The following is an 18,317-nucleotide window of genomic DNA, read 5'->3' on the forward strand; positions in this document are numbered from 1 at the left end:
CTTTCTCAACAATCCTTTTCCTCAGGTGCGTGGAAATTGTGACAGCAATGGAGGATCTCACCGTGAGAGGAACTAGTTGGCAGAGGCTTCGACTGGATTGCCATGCATGAAGAAAAACAAGAGTTCATGAGACGTGGGGATTCGCTCAGTACTTCGATCTGATAAATTCCGGTTCCGGCCGCCACTGTTGCCACTTTGTCGTCGATGATCGATCTTCCCTAGATCTAGGAATAAGCCGCCATCGTCATCTTTTCGCCGCTGACTTCCTCTTCCTTAACGTCGATCGGTGATAGGATTGTAGTAGAGAAGATGGGCAAATTATTAAGTCCGGTCATAGAACGTCCAGACATCCAATCCAGACACGCTACATCACCCAAATACATTGGGCCCCGATGCATTTTGGTGATGTGGCGCATTTGAATTGGTGTCCGGACAAATCCGGACACGAGACGTAATAATTTTCCGAGAAGATGAGGGTGTTTTTTTTATTCTAGTAAGAGTTTTGAAGTGATATGTAAGTGAATAGTAAAATTTAGATGTTAAATATATAAATTTTATAATTTAGAGTGTTATATGTGTAAATCTAATGAAGTTAATTTTATTACATATGTTTATAAAATCATGTAATTATAATTAATTCTCCTAAGATTTTATATAGATGTGTTAATTCTCTATTTATTTTTGTCATATATTTATATTTGTAAATGTCTCTTCGTATGCCTTCTACTTTGTAGGCTGCATAATTTAATTAAAAAAAAAAGATTTTATTTTTTTGAAGATTATCCAATAATTTAATTATATTATCTAATATGTTAATTATGTTTATTTTTTTAATTTAAATATTCTTAATAATATAATTACATATAAAAAAATTAAACTTGATACAAAATCAAAATATCTTAACAGAACCATTTTTTCCAATCCAAAAATAGATAATTAGGTAAAAGCAAAGGTCAAGGAAGGTGGCAGAGTAAGGAACTTTTATTTGATCCGGTCACCTAACGTAGCTCTACGTTCAGACGACATTAAATTAGTGCCACGTGTTCTTACTATTTACCGCACGGCCCGACAACCCGACCCGGAACGTTGGTATCAATATCTCTCCGAATATAAGGGGATTGATGTAGAGAAATAAAAAGATGAGCATCAAACATTGAGTGATGTATGATGGTTTGCTTAATCTTAAAAAGATTGATTGAATGCCATTTTGCTGTGGAGTGTATTATTTAATATTATACACAAAGTCTGATTAAATATGACTATTTTCATTAATTTGTTACTAAATTTTGATTAATAGAATATATTTAGTCACACTTTCAATCTTCTAATGATTTTTTTTAAGGAACTATGACTTCATATTTTAATTATTACAAATAGTTTTAGGTTTCGTTTGGGACCATTTTTTACTAATTTTAAGAGTTCGTTTCAGATAGTTTTCAACCGCTATTTTTTTCCTTATTTTAATAGACTTTTGTACTAAAAAAGATTTACAAAATAGTAAGAAAGTCATTTTAAATGAAGCCTAAAGTAGTTTTCTAGTACAAAAATTTTTACAATAAAAAAATATTTTAGGAAGCAGTAAGAAAACATTTCCAAATAAAGTCTTAGGCTTCGTTTGGGACAACTTTACTACTGATTTTTAAAGAAACTTTTTACTACAAAAATTTTTTGAACTTGAAATTTTTATACTAAAAATTTACTTTAAAAAAAATAAAAAAAATATCCCAAATGAAGCCTTAATCTGATTAAATATTATTTTCAATATATTAGGTATTTATATGATTTCTTTTAGTCATTATGCAGTGATTGTGTTGTTCTTGTTGATTTGTCAGTTATACTGAATTATCCTATCAATTAATAGATTAAAAAGAATGAAACTCATAATAATATATTGGCAGCTAATGCAATAGCCTTTATTAACATATTGTTGTCTTCATTAACATGCTCTTAATGAGTGTTAATCTAAAAAGCAAGTTGTTAATAAGAAATTTAGCCTTGATTAGCATGATAACAACTTTATTAATTAACATGTTGCTGTATAAGAAGGTTTTTGTAGGGTTATGAGTTGAATGCTTAGAATTATTCTTAGGAATCTCTTGCAATATGTAGAAGAGAATAAATGCTTCTTAGTTAAAATCAAATGAAGAAAAATAAAAGACCTCCATCTTACAAATACACTATAACCCTAATTATTTTATCTATTGATCATACTCTAAGAGCTTATAGAATCATGTGGAGTCTAAGGGAGGAGAAATTATTCTATGCAAACTCTGAACATAGCTCTATATCCTCAAACCAACCAGAATGAGCCACGTAAGCGGTACCGAGCCGCGAGCAGTATCAAGCAGCGGTACCGACGTGGCTCATTTGGGTTGGTCTCCGAATGACGTTCGGCTTCCACACAGAATAATTTGGGAGAGTAGAAAGTACTTGAACATTGCATAGTCATGATAGAAACTACAAAATTCATAGACCATAAACCACATTTAGCACTTGATTGTAATTAAACCATTGACTCTAATATCACTAATTATTAAGAATAAAAGATTGAGCAAAAGAGAAATCAAAATATCATAAAAGAAATCTTGTATTCATAAGAAATAATCCTCATACATTTAGGACCACATGAATTTTATTATATTGATCAAGTTATAGTTATATGAAATGATATTATTTAAATAAAAAATATTATATTTATCATTATGATAGTATTCTCACATAATTATGCGTATGCGCGTGGGCGGGGACGGGGGCGCGGGCGTGCGTGCGTGCGTGTGCGTGTGCGTGAAAAACGTGAACAAAGGACAAAGTAGGCAGCCAACAGCTAAAAATGCTGAAATCCAATGGAAGATCTCTCTCTCAGAGCTTAACATTTTTCTAAGGCATCAGATGGTTAAATTGCTCATTAAAGATAAAATTCTTATTCTGAGAATTTTACATTAGTTTATAACCTCAAATGAGGGTAATGAATTAAACTATTTATGAAAATTAGAATATATAGAAATAAAAAATTGCCTATAAAAACTATATACATATACAATACACAATACTAATAAATATGTAAACGTCTAAGGAGTATATAGGGGTCTCTGCCTAGCTAAATACACATAATCTCTCCTCTGAGCTTCAAGCTCTTGGATAATCCTATCAGCCCATTCCTTCTTGTCATCTAAACCTGCTAAATGCACCATGAAATCTCCCCTGGAATATACTCCTGTAATCCATTGACAAGTGAAATGATCATACAAATTATAACTGTTACAATTTTTTTATCTTTCTAACTACTACCAAATTCTAGGAGATTTTATAATAAAATATTGCTTCTCAACATAAAAATTACTAAAAAACAATAAAAAAATAACAACCAAATATATATGTGGTAGCTATGTTGCACCGATACACCTATTTATGAAGGCGTGTTGTATCGAATACGCGTCCGATACGGCACCGATACATGTCAGATACGTTAAAACCGTATCATATTAAAATACTATTTAATTTCAAAATGAATGATGAATAAATACAAAAAAAAGAGGAGACATATTTACTTCCGCGGTTGCGAGCAATGCTCTCTCATTTTTGAACCCGCGAGCCATTTACATTAATGTTAGTTTACTAGAAAACAGGATATTAGGGCATCAAATCACTTTGCATTTGCAATGCTTTGATTTTTGTTTCATGTATTAAAAAATCATGTTATTGTGATTTGTATGTCTTCTTAAACAAAAAAAAAAAAAAAAAAGTTTAGCCCTCATATTTTATTCAGTAAACATGCCACCAAATCATGCAACAACATAATTAGTGGAATCATACCACAAAATTCTTATTAGACGATGAGTTTTAACTCTTCCCTTGACTCAATGCTTACTTTTATTTTGATATTATAAGCTACAATGCTACAAATGATGTTGCTTTCATTCTTTTTTTATCATTTCAAATATTATGCTTTGACTGTTTTCTTAAATGTATGATTTATAAATTATAATGTCGTGTCCGCGTCGTACCCATATCCTGTATTTTTAAGAATTGACATGTCCCGTATCCGTGTCGTATCCGTATCAGTGCAACATAGTGTGGTATTGACGTAAAAAAGCAAAGTAGCGAAAAATTATTCCAAACAGATCATTAGTCTATGAGGGAATGGAATGAACCTCTCCATACAGCCCCAGATGAGAAGATGAGTTGATGAACAGATTTCCATGAGGGGTACCAAGGATATGAGTTGAAAAGGCACTGCATCGGCGATATTCGTACATGGCTTCTCAGTTCATGAGATGATAGATTCCTAATCAGATACTTCAAGGCATCGTTGTCGCCGCTCTTGGTCGATCCAAACTGCACAAAAGATGTTAGGTTCCACCATGTTTCCAGAAAGTTTTCACTCCATTTAGATCGCCGTACAAAGAAGACTCCTGAAGGCATAGAAATGGATTCAAAATCAATAACCTCTGATCGTAAGATGTGGCAGATTCTTTAAGATTTGTATATTTAGCAATTTCACAAGCTTCTTAGCAAATACTGCACTTGTTTGATGATGCCGTTGTTACCCAATAGAACTCGGTACACAAAAAACAGAGAAATGAGGCTTTAAGAACAGCACAGGAAATGTTTTAAGTGGTCTTTCTTTAATCTCTAGGTCTTTCTTTTAAGTGGTTGTTGGTTCATATTTATAATCTTGAAATAACATATTGTTATATGCAACTTGAAACTCTTACTTAGGAAGTCTTAGTTGCTATCATTTGGAAAGATCTTGTATCAATGTGGTGTTCAGTCGTAACAATATAGAAACAAGTTTTATGATACAACAAGTGTAATGTCACGTTATTATTAATGTTCATAACAAATTCATAACATCACCATTATTCTTGTTGTGTCCTGAAACATTCGAGACAGTAGAGAGATATGGAGTTTAGCGTCCTAGCTTTAAACGAAGATCTAGCTCACATATAGATAAAGAGAGAAGGGTGAAGTATCCATAAGAGACCAATATTTTTACATTAAAAATCCTAAAAAGGGCAAAAATCATGAGGCCTTATCCAGTTGAAAAGAATCTGCTAGAATTTGTGATTGATTACAAATTAGGTCTTTCCTCAGAGGAAGGCCTTGGCCCAATGTAGCAAATATACATGTAATGGGCACATTACATGGTTGGAGTTGGAAGATTGTAGATACATGAGAGTTATTCTCAAGAGAGTGTTGGCATGTTCGGTCGATTGGTAGGACCATAATCGAACAATGGTGGCTAGAGTGACTATTAATTAATAACTTGTAAATCAAATATTAGTTGTATTTAATTTAGTTTATTAATTTGCACTGCTTTATTTTTTATTTAAAACTTGTTTCTTGTGTAGCCTAGCATATAGCCTTGTATATTGCTTTTCTTGTGTTGTTTTTCTTCTTATTAAAACAGGTGGGGTCTCTTGCGGCTATGAGATCAGTTGTGCAAACTAGAGAGCGAAAAGAGAGAGGCGGATTGAGAGCAAGAGCGGGGTTGAGACCTAGCGGAAAAGCGTGCTAGGCGAAGGAGGCAAGATCGGGCTTCTTCTTCTTGCAATTCCAGGTAAGGTGCTAGAGGAGGCAGAAGGATGAGGGGGATTTTGTTGGAGCTCGTTCTTACCTTGTGGTTGTCGGTGGGATTTAGTAAGAACCAAAAGAGCAGAGGTTTGATTGGTAGAAGATATGGGAAGATTGATCAGGTTATATCTCTCTATGCTTATTTAAGAAATTTGTCTCAGTTTTAAAGATAAACCTACATCTACAGCCTGTTTAGGGATTTGTAATCATTGTGCAAGTTAATAAAAGAAGCAAGCCCTCTTTCTTCCCGTAGATGTAGGCATCTCGTACCTAACCACGTAATCCCTTGCATTCATGTTTGTGTTGTTGACTGCTTTTTGTTATTCTTGTATATCTTGTAGTAGATTGATTGTTTGGTGGCTGAATTTATATCCCTTACATATATCTTGTTTAGAACTTTTTACAACATAGTTTAGATGCTTGTTCAGGATATGTTGATTCATGTTAGCTTGTTGTTTTCGATAAGAAGAATACATTCTTAGTTTATTTTGCAAGAGAATATTGCGATTCTTATTCAAATACTTGTGATATTGTTTATCTATATTGAGTCAAAAGTTTTTGGCTAAAAGCAAGAACTGGTCAATATATTGTGCAAAGTTTAGTGAGAGAAATGTTTCTAATTAATTGAAAAATTAATTAGTAACTTCTTATTTTATAATTCTTTAATTAGAATTTACTAGCTTGTGAGTTTTTGTTCCAAATATAGGCAAATTTGGATTCTTAATTTTAGTAACTCAATTTGGAAAAGATCCTTAATCAATTACGCATTTTAAAAGTCATTAGTAATAACAAATTGGTATCAGAGGCAGGTTAGATTTTAAGCAGAATGGAGGTTTCAAACATTAAGATTAAAAAGTTCGATTGCAAAACTGATTTCTCTATTTGGAGTCTCTATTTGGAGAAAAAGAATGAAAGTCGTTAAGGCATTAGAGGAAGAGAGAAATTTGTCGAGTTTTTTAGATCCATATGAGAGGGCAAACATCATGGAGTTAGCGTATAGTACACTTGTGTTGCACTTAAGTGGTAAGGTACTTCGTGAGGTTGATAAGGAAACAACAGCTGCTAGAATATGGTTGAAATTGAAACAAATGTACATGAATAAAAATTTGCATAATAGAATCTACTAAAGGGGAAAATTGAATAAGAGCTTGAGTTTTGTTTTCCTCCATATCTGAGCTCTCTCCCTCTCTTTCTATTGTCAAGAAGAACTTCTTCCTCCTCAAGAATCTTAACAATTTGATATCAAAGATTGGTGGAGGGATCGTAGTCGGCTGACAACGAAGGTCGAAGGGACCATAGTCGGCGGGTGACAGAGGTTGGAGGGACTGTAGTCGATGGGAGATGGAGGTCTGAGTGGATTGCAGTCGACAGACGATAGTGGTTAGAGTGACTGTATTAGGTGAGCAACGATGGTTGAAGGGTAATGATGGTTAGAGGGACTAGTGTCAACAAGCGATACAGGACGGATGGACAGTAGTAGGCGGGCAATGGAGGTCGAAGAGATTGTAATCAGCAGGCGACAAAAGTCAGAGTAGACCGTAGTTGGCGGGCGACAATGGTTAAAGGGATTGTAGTCGTAGGGACTATAGTCGTCGGGAAATGTTCATTGAAGGGACCGTAGTCGGAGGGCAACGGTGGTCAGAGGGACCGTAGTCGGCATGTGACAAAGGTAGGAGCGGACCGTACTTAGCGAGCGATTGTAGCCGGAGGGTCCATAGTCTACGGGCGAAGGTGGTCAGAGAGACTGCAGTCATCGGACGTTGGTCGTCGGAGAGACCGTAGTCAATGTACAATGGTGGTCGGAGGGATCGTAGTCGAAGATCGATGGAGATCGGGGTGTACCATAGTCGACGAGCAACGGTAGTCAAAGGGACTATAATCGGTGGGCGAAGTGGTCGAAGGGACCGGAATCAACAGGCGACGAAGGTTGGAGGGATCATAGTCAGCAGGCGATGATGGTTGGAGGTCGGACGGTGATCGGCGACGAGCGATGGTTCAACGACGATAAGCTATCAGGTGGAAATCTGACAAAGATTGGCGACGGGGCCGTGGTCCGGCAACGATCGGCGATCGACAGCCAGGCAGTGGTCTGACGATGGTCAGGCAAAAGTCCAGCAGCAGTCGACGGTCGGCGGCCGGGTGGAAGTCTGGTGATGATCGAAGGTTGGCGGCCGGGTGAAGGTCCTGCGGTGATCCGATCGGCTGACAGAAGTTCATCCCGTTGTGCTAGGTGGAGTTCTAGATCCTTGAAACCTCAGAGCTCTCTCCAATACATGATTTTGAAAACCGGACCAGACCGGCCGATTTTAAACGTGTCGGTTCAGGTTGACCCGTTTACACCCGGGTCAAGTCGGGTTCAACCCGAACCCGACCTGTCGACCCGAATTGACACCCCTAGAAAATGCAATAAAATTAGTGCAAAAATCCAAACAACGATTACATATACTAATGGAGAATAGATGGAGTTTTTACTAGATGAAATGCTACATTTTTGCAGTGTTTTTTAAATTGAAGTTTCAAATATGAATGATACATATAAAACTCGTCGACGATCAACACGAAGTGATGAAGAAATATCAAACCTACATCATTATCATGTTAAACTATTACATATTGTAATTGACATGCAATTTTAAGAGCTAAATAATTATTTTTCTGAATCTAATATTGAGTTATCTCTTTGTGTGGCATGCTTAAACCCAAGTGATTCATTTCTTACTTATGATTACAGCAAATTGATACGTATAGCAGAATTATATCCAAATAATTTTTTTACAATTAACCTTATGGCTCTTAAAAGTTAATTATCAACTAATATTATTAATGTGTACTGATAATGAGTTCACCTCTCTAAGCAGTATTGTTTATCTTACAAAATAAATTATTAAGGTCAAGAAAGATAGTATGTATCCTCTAGCTTACAGACTTATTACTTTAGCATTAATTTTACCAATTGATACTGCTACAGTGGAGAGAGCATTTTCTGCAATGAGGATTATCAAACATCAATTACATAATAGGATGAGTGATGATTGGCTCAATGATCATGTGGTGTCTTACATTGAGAAAGATGTGCTCGATTTTATTTCTAATGAGGTTGTAATGCAACATTATCAAAAGATGCAAAACAAATTAATAAGTTTGTAATAATTTCAATTTATCTATCATAATGAAATACAATATTTTATTTTGAATTATGTACTCAATTTATTTTTTTTCAATATTAGTTCATTTATATGAAAACTTTGCCCCCTCCCCTTAAAATGAAAGGTTGGTTCCGCCCCAGCAGACGGTTGGTGTCATTCAGGCTTGAGAGACCCAGCTAGGTCGATTCTTGTGGTGTGGCTTCGGATTGAAGACGGACAGGAGGCGTTGCTTGGGTGCAGGATTTTCCGGTTGGATCAGGCTTAATTGCAAGCAAGAGGTCGAACAAGTAGCGAATGTGCAGGCAGATCACGTGGGCGGACACGTGTGGGGTTCGTGCGAGGAAGGCGGACCCTGGGACAACAGAATCATGGGTGGAGTCGGGCGACATGCGAAGGCAGGCATCGCAAGTAAGGTCACACTAGAGCGTGATCGAACTAGTGTGCGAGTCATAGGATACCCGCAGGCGGACGTACTCGCAAGGCACGGGAAGACACCGTGTGGTGCACTATAGACGCGCATGCGAGGCGTAGGCAAACGAGTCTAGGGCACAGGGGGTGGGATCAAATCATGTGTGCGAAGCCGAGGCTAGCATAGAGCTCGCGTACAGGACGCGCAATCGTGCACAGTAGGAGATGATATTTTCTAGTTTGTGGATTAAAGTGAAAGACTGAGCCAGGTGCTTGAGCGGGTCGAAGCCGGAGGAGCCATGAAGGCATTTCTTTGATTGTAAAATCTGGACCAATGTGAAGATTATTAGGATTGATCTAGTCTTAGACTAGTGTTATTCTAGGAGACACACGTCAATATAAAATCTATAAATAGATGTTATATGCGATGTATTAGATGGAAAAAATTGGATAAGAGCTTAAGTTTTGTTTTCCTCTATATCTGAGCTCTCTCTCTCTCTCTTTCTCGACTTTCAAGAAGAACTACTTCCTCCACAAGAATCCTAACATGGACCATAGTCGATAGGAGACGATGGTCAGTGGGACTATAGTCGGCGGGCGACAGAGGTCGGAGGGACCATAGTCGGCGCGCAACGGAGGTCAAAGAGATTGTAGTCAGCGAGTGACAAAAGTCGCAGTCGATTGTAGTCGACGGGCAGCGATGGTCGAAGGGACCATAGTCATTGGGCAATGGTCGTCGAAGGGATCGTAGTCGGCAGGCGATAGAGGTAGGAGCAGACCATAATTAGCGGGCGATCGTAGTCGGAGGGTCCATAGTCGGTGGACGAAGGTGGTCAGAGGGATCATAGTCATTGGGCGTTGGTCTTCGGAGAGACCGTAGTCAACGGACAATGGTGGTCGGAGGGACCGTAGTCAAAGATCGACGGAGGACAGAGTGTACCATAGTCAACGGGTGATGGTGGTCGGAGGGAATGTAATTGATGGCGACGGTGGTCGAAGGGACCGTAGTCGGCGGGAGGCAGAGGTCAGAGGGTGACGATGGTCGAAGATCGGATGGTGATCGGCAAATGAACAATGGTTCAGCGATGGTATCAAGTCTGTTTTTTTATGTGTATCAAGTCTTAACCCGATGATTTGGCGTTGGCTTTACAAACTATCATTCTTCATATATTAATGTTGAATATTGCATGAAGTATTAAATATAATTGCAAAACTTCTATTTATTTTATGTTTGATCTACCATTTTGCCTTCCAAAAACTTTGATGCTAACTTTATCTACTTGTTTTATGGTGCATTTTCAACCCTTTAGTGTGCCACTAACTTATCTTTAATAGATATTATTCTTGTCAATCATTTAAAATAATTGTTCCTCAATTTATTAGTTTTTGACTTATTACAAGGCATGCATCAAAAGTAATTCTAGATTATTTTTCTAATATTCTAGTATTTTGGATTGTTAAGTATTTTATTTCAATTTTATTTTATTTATGTTAGGAATATCTTTATTTCCATATAGATATTAGGATTATAAGCATTGTCTAGATTTAAGTTTCAAATTTAATTAGAATTAATCTTATAATTTTACCTTTATAAATAGGTGTTTAATGAATATTATTTGGATCATTATGAAATTATGAATGAAATGTGACGATCTTTCCCTGCTATTCTATCCTCTCTCCTAAACAGTATGTAAAAGGATCCCCCTCTCTTTCTAAATTATCTCTTCTCATGACAATGGGAATTCCCATCCTCTTTTATCTTCTCACACCTCACAGCTCTTTGATCAAATGCAACTTGAGGTATTATCATGCGTCTCCTACTCTCATGAAATCCAAATTACCAAAAGTATCGTAGTTTATCCAATATTTGATGATCCTTCCTTATCTTCTTACTTCTCTAGCACCAAGGGGAGAAACTAAGCCAATTTTAAGAGAGGAAAGAACGAAAAAGATCAAGAAGAAATTCTTCATCAAGGATCCATCATCAAATTGGCATCAAAGCAATTCTCATCCAACATCAATGTGGAATAAAAATCAAATTTCTTTAAGGTAGTTGTATCTAAATCTTAGCCAACCATACACATCACATACCATTAATCATACCACACCATCATGATACATGTAAAACTAAGAACATTGATCTATGCAAGATGCATTAATTATGCATAGAAGACACCACACACACAAAAAATAAACATTTCTGGAGTTAAGAAATTCTCCTTATTTACTTTGGAATCAACACTAAAAGTTTATTAGCATATTTCATAAACTCTAGAAACATCCAAGTACAAAATATTAGTATAAATATATTTTAGATATGGATGAATTATATGCTTCACAAAATTATTTACTACATTAGGTTTGTAATGAAAAATCATAAAATTATCATTTATATGACTCTCATGATTACACATATGGTAGCTACAATGGGTCTAGTGATTTCATTGAGTCAAATTACAACCATGACAGCCATTTTAATAATCAGCCTCATAGATATAAATTACCATCAAGAAATACAAATGTTGATGCATTGATCCCTATTAATATCGAAATTAGTATTTTAAGTGAAGCATTATGGTGAAAATTTTTTACATTGGAACGCAGCTAGGTCCTTCATCGCACGATGAATTTCGTGCACACATGTTGTTCATTTATCAAGTATTAAACCTATATTATTAAAATTTTATAAACCCTTTAAAAATAACAGTTACTATAAATAAGATTTAGGAATGTCATTCGTCTTTTTAAGAATAGTAGTATATAGAATATATATCTCGAGCGACTACCTGAAAATAACCGATAAATTTAATTCAACTGATACCGAACTCAATCTACAACCCCAAGAAGAAGAATTTTAGCTCGAATTTGTTAAACGATTTCTCAAATAAAATCGAAGCCATGGAAATCTTTTTCTCCCTTCATCAAGAAGTTATATAAAAGAGAAATCAGCGCAAGAGATTACCTGCGTTTATCCCGTTAACATCCTCCGTCACCACAAAATCGGGAGAAGTCTCGAAATCCGCCTGTCCAATTACGGCACCCAGAATATTCTCCTAATCCGAAGAATCGAAAATCATCAAAAAAGATTATAAAAATAATTTTCAAATAAAAGGAAGGACCTAAATTTACCAGGGAAATATCCGGGTTGGTTACCACTGTGTCCTACAGAGAGGAAAAAATATCAGAAATAATCAGAAAAATTTTCATTTCACAAAAAGAAACAGGATGGCGAGAAGGGAGGAAAAGCAAAAAAGCCGTAGAACTTACGGCATCGTTCCAGAAAACCCAATCATGACTTGGGAGCTGTGAACGGACGGCAACGATCTTGCTCCAGCTTGGGGGACGGCCAGGATCGACAAGATCGTGTGCATCGACGAAGTCATATCCCATCCGCGCCGCGTAAGCCCGCTTGTTTCCGCCCACCGCCGCCATAACGCCGCGGAATGATCGCCGGCTCGTTTGTCGCCCCACGCCGTCACTGATTTCCTCCTGCGTTAAGCTCACCATCGCAATCTTCAGAGTTCGGGTCGTCGGCGATGTGGAGATGCCAGAGAAGACCGATGCGTTAGCCAGGCATCTCCGGCCAAGGTCGTTGGCGCGACGCAGTACTGATGCACAGATGTGGAGGAAGGCGAGAAAAAGAAGAGAAGAAAATAGAGCGAGGAGAAGGACTGATGGGCGGCGGCGGAGTAGAGACAGAGGCTGAGCTCGGACTCGCCGGTGAGCCATCAGTGAGGGACTGGACTAGGGGTTAGGAGCCGGAGAGGAACTGCCATTTTATAGGGTTTAATTGCAAATGATAATTTTTTTAGGATTAGTTTATGTACAGCCCTTATGTATTTATATATTTTTATCGCATAAATTTTTTATATTTATTTAAATAATATCATCATATTTAAATTATATTTTAATAAGTTTTATCTATTCTTATATATATCATTTCATTATATATACATATCATATACAATATTTATAACATGTAGTTTTATACATTGTGATTGTCAATATGCATGTATTATATAAAAATACATATTAGCTAAATAAACTATAATCATATGCGTGTCATATTATCATTTAAAATAGTGTACGCCGTACACTACTTATGAACATTTCGTACCTAGAAATGTATTCTCATTTCATATAAAATAATATATATTCAAAACTGGATGGTGAATTTTTCTTGTAAGTCGGTCAAAACATTCAGGAGATCGATATATATCACATACTGAAATTTACATTACGAAAGACCACTGGAATGGAAAATATTATATTTTTACCAGATTAACGAAGATGAAAAATAATAAACTCAAAAATATTAAAAACAAAAGTAAGAGTAGATGTCACTTATAATGTTTAGAATAATTTTCTTAACATAAGCGACGGACAAAAAAGACCATAAGACTTTCTCTCTCTTCTCTGTCTCTTTTTCTCTCTCCCTTATCCTCTCCTCTCCTCTTGCTTTCTTCTCTTCCATCACAAACCACCAAAATGAGGGAGGGGGATGGTGGATGACATGAATATTTATATTAAAAATATTTAAAAATTTATTTTCATTTTCCACCACCGTGGCACGCAAGATCCAACACAATTGTGATGCATGTCGGCCCTCATAATTACTATAGAATAGAAAGCTCTACGTCATAACGATACTTTCCCAACACTTCTGCGCTTATCAACCTAGCACTGCAACGCTACTTACTTGATTAGATATTCATATTTTTAAATAAATTCATTTTAAACTTTTTAGGTTATTATAAATAGTAGTCATATGGATCGTATTGAGGCGACTGGGGTTGGAGGGATCATAGTCGGGTGATTAAGGGCGGAAGAATCATAGTTGGTAAATGTTGGAGGTCAGGGACCGTATTTGGCGGGCGACCAATGTCAAAAGGATCGCAATCAGGCGACGATGATTGAGAGGTCATAGTCGGGGAAGTGATGTTGGAGGGACTATAGTTTGGTGATATAGGTCGAAGGAACCGTAGTAGAACAATGGTGGTCAGAGAAACCGTAATAGTTATACCAAGGTAGGAGGGGCCATATTCAAGTGACAAAGGTCGGAATGACTTTATATAATAACCAACAATTCTTAAAATGAATTTATTTAAAAATATGATAATCTGGATCAAGCATCCAGTGTTGTGGCACTGTGTTGGAAAGCATAGCAGCGTGGGTGCACTATGGCACTAAGAAACGACATTGAGGCATTAATGTCTCTATTATATAGTGACTATGGGTTTAGTATACGGCACAGTAGCACTGGGAAGTTGGGTGCCATGGTGCTAGTTTTTAATTAAATGATATTTGTAATATAGTTAATTAAATATCCCTCACCACCTAAACTCAACTCGCTCATTTCGTTTGGTTTATAGGGGAAGAAAAGAAAGGAGAAGGTGAAGAGAAGAGAGAGAGAGAGAGAGAGAGAGAGAGAGAGAAGGTCCTTCTAGGCTTTTTCGTCCGTCGCTGTTGTTACGAAAAAATTTTGATCGTTGTAAGTGACATCTACACTATTTTTGCTTTCAATGATTCCGAGTTTAGTATGTGTCTCTCTCATGAATAGGGTAAAAATGTAAGATCTTCTATTTTGATGAGCATTAATCATGTAGCTTGTTGTATATGGTAGATATCATTATTCTGAATATTTTGATTGGTTTATATATATCTTCCATCAATTAGTTTTCTATGTATGTTACTTTCTCTAAAATTAGTAGAAATAACCAAGTGCACGTTGATCAGGAGCAATATACTAAATTTGGATTTGAGATATATGATATGAATATGGTTATTATTCATCTGGAATAGCATGCATTTTGGTATAATATCTATATAATAATGAGCATAATGTATAGATCTACATGTTATAATAATTACATATGATATATGTAGGATGTGTATATAATTGATGTGATATGTCATATGCATAAGAACATGTAAAATGTATGAACTGATATGCTATAGAATTGATACTGATATGATTGAGAGGACAGATGATTAATAATATGATATGTGTTATTATGATTAACATGATATGAAATGTGTGTAAGAATAAGCAGAAGGAAATGAACTAATATCCTAAAAGGGACAGATGAGATCGATATTTATGTGAGTGTTTAACATTGATATTATGAATAAGCTTGATGACTTTCTTTTTTAAATTACTTTAGTTTTTGTTGGCTTTGAATAACTCTATGTTGGATAATACTCTACTCTACTCTTTATGTTGGCTTTGAATAACTTTGTGTTGGATAATACTCTGCTCTGCTCTCTGAGTTGGCTCTAAATAACTCTATGTTGGTTAATACACTACTCTGCTCTCTTTGATGGCTCTGAATAGATTTGTGTTGGTTAATACTCTGCTTTGCTCTCTGTGTTGGCTCTGAATAGCCCTATGGTTGTTAATACCTTGGTCTGCTTTTTTGTGTTAGCTCTGAATAACTCTATGTTGGAGTTTACTTTGCTCTACTTTGGTTCTGAATCTAATAGATATGATAGAAGATTGATATACTAGACGATTGATGTGATAGATGATAGATATGATGGATGATTGACATGATAGATGATATATATGATCCATAACTAATAAGACCAATACAAATAAGAATGATTGAGTGTTGATATTGATTGACTGATGAGACTTATTAACTGATTGAATGTATAAGAAAAATGACTTTCATATAGCCAAAAAGATACATGTGTATGATAAGATATATAAGACTAATGTAAGGGCATATGATAGATATGAATTATATAATATTTACATATGATACTATTTAGATTGATTGTTGCACGCCCATTGATTGGAATTGAATGATTATACGCATGTTATTCTATTTTATACATAGATTTCAGTTGTAGATATTAGTTGATTGTTAAACTATATGTTCATTATGTTAATTTTTACATGCTTTCAAGTAAAGGTAATGAGCATGTGGAGTGAGGTAGATATAGGCAACAAGCTTAGGTTTTTTGTCTGTATATATTGGTTTTCTTTATTTTTTATAATTGTGATGTTTTTTTAGTGATGAATTATTCTAGTTGAGCATCATGACTATTGTATATGATATTTTGGGTTGTGAATCGATTTATAAATATTTGATGCACAATAATATATTTATTTTTTTTATTTATATTCTCTAGATGAAATTAGTAATTGATTGGAAAATAAAAATAAAAATAATCAAAAATTTTCTAATTTATATTATGAAGCATGACATCATAGTTAGGTGACTGAGGTCGGAGGGATCATAGTTAGATGACTAAGGTCAAGGGAACTTAGTAGAACAAATAAGGTCGTGGAACTGTAGTAGGGAGACAGTGGTTGAAGGGACCATAGTTGGGCGATGGAGGTCGAAGGGACCGTAGTCGAGCTACATAGGTCAAAGAAATTGTAGTTGGGCTATTGAGGTCAAAAGACTGTAGTTAATGATGTTTGAGTGGAAGTTAGAAGGCGGTGGCTGAGCGAAGGCTTGATGATGGTGGATGGATGAAGGTTAGATGGCAATAGGTAGGTAGAGGCTTAGTGGTGATGACTAGCCTAAGGTCAAGCAGTGGCAACCATGTTGAGATCTAACAGTAATGACAAGGTGGATGTTGCCACACCTAGGGTTTGAAAGGCAATACATAGGGGTGTAAGTGAGCCAAGTTGGCTCGCGAGATGACTCGAGCTTGACTTGTTTATGGGCTTGCAAGCCGAGCTTATCGAGCTCAAGTTCGAGCTTGAGCCGGCTCAGCTCGTGAGCTCGCGAGTCGGCTCAAATAAATATTAATATTTTTAAATAATTTTATTTTATTTATTAAATTTAAATATTTTTAAAAAATAATAAAAATCACTTAAGTTTTATTTAAATGCTAAACATTTCATCTTTTTTCTAAATTTTGACTAAGTTTTAAAAATCACGCTTAAGTTTTAAAAATCACGCCTAAGTTTTAAAAATTATGCCTAAATTTTGAAATTCCCCCACATGGCTCGTGAGCCGGCTCAAGCTCGTTTACCATGGGACGAGCTCAAGTTTGAGCTTCATTTCCAACTAATGAGCCGAGCTCAATAGCATAAACTTGACTCAACTCGTCTCGTTTACCCCCTAGCTGTACACCCCAACAACATGAGACATGATGAAGGGATATAAAACCCTATTTTCTATTCACAAAGAGAAGCATGCATATATAAGATATATATATTAAACATGGGATTTAAAATAAAAAGTCAATTCATTGATAGAAGTTTAAAAATAAATATATCAAAATATCAACAATTCTGATACAAATCAAAAGGAATATAAATGTAGCAAAAAAGTAGAAACACTATCTAACCCTCAAATCATAAATATAATAAACTACTACAAAATAATAAATACCCAAAAATAGTTTACTACTGGTTACCCTGCTCATGAGTGGTGATCCACCAAACGCACATGCATGACCTAATGAAAAAGATAACGGGTAATTTTAATAAATCAAACTCAGTAAGTAACTCCTATCTATGAAAGCATAAACAACAAATAAATAGAGCATGCAGTATGAACAACCAAAAGAGGGGAATAGTAACCTATAATCACTATATCAAAAATAATCGCCATAAGATATACTATATTTTTTACAAGTTTATTGTAATTGGTCCATATTTAGTTGTAGGGAGCTCATTAGCTGTCATAAAATTTTTCCATCTGTCCTACCTCTCTCTCTCTCTCTCTCTCTCTCTCTCTCTCTCTCTCTCTCTCTCTCTCTCTCTGCCATTTTATATTTATAGATGACAACCTTCTCCACTAGCCTCTCTCTCTCTCTCTCTCTACATGAGGGGTGAGACTATTTTTCTCTCTCCATCTTCACATCAATAGTTTTTTAATTAAAAATTTCATCAATTTTATTATTAAAACTCAAATTCTAGTTTATAGGAGATTTATGTAATTACATCCAACAAATTACATTAGAGGAGAATTATAAAATTTAAATTTAAATCAAATAGGTTAAAATATGCTTATTATTTATATATTTTTTATATACTTCGATAATAATAAGATACAGTTTTTTTATATATTTATTGCTCGTAAAATATTTGTTAGTTATATTTTTATTTAAATTAGATATGAAAATATATGATAGAAAAGTGGTTGAAATAGATTAGTATGATAATATATAATATAAATAAATTTGTGTCAAAATTAATTTAGATGAGCATGATAATAAGTTTTT

General features: G+C 35.4%; 1 protein-coding gene across 1 annotated transcript; it reads right to left on the reverse strand.

Annotated features, from left to right (window-relative positions):
- Positions 1-2,890: 2,890 nt before the first annotated feature.
- Positions 2,891-12,932, reverse strand: LOC110097680 (uncharacterized alpha-1,2-galactosyltransferase C637.06). Its single transcript, XM_020824192.2, has 5 exons — positions 12,396-12,932; positions 12,258-12,290; positions 12,091-12,181; positions 4,152-4,412; positions 2,891-3,214 (listed from the first exon to the last, which is right to left on the reverse strand). The coding sequence occupies exons 1-5, from the start codon at positions 12,855-12,857 to the stop codon at positions 3,069-3,071; spliced, it is 993 nt and encodes a 330-aa protein (XP_020679851.1). The 5' UTR covers positions 12,858-12,932; the 3' UTR covers positions 2,891-3,068.
- Positions 12,933-18,317: the final 5,385 nt, after the last annotated feature.

Source organism: Dendrobium catenatum, unplaced genomic scaffold (genome assembly GCF_001605985.2).
Source record: "Dendrobium catenatum unplaced genomic scaffold, ASM160598v2 fragScaff_scaffold_1338, whole genome shotgun sequence".
In the NCBI taxonomy this organism is placed as follows: Eukaryota; Viridiplantae; Streptophyta; class Magnoliopsida; order Asparagales; family Orchidaceae; genus Dendrobium; species Dendrobium catenatum.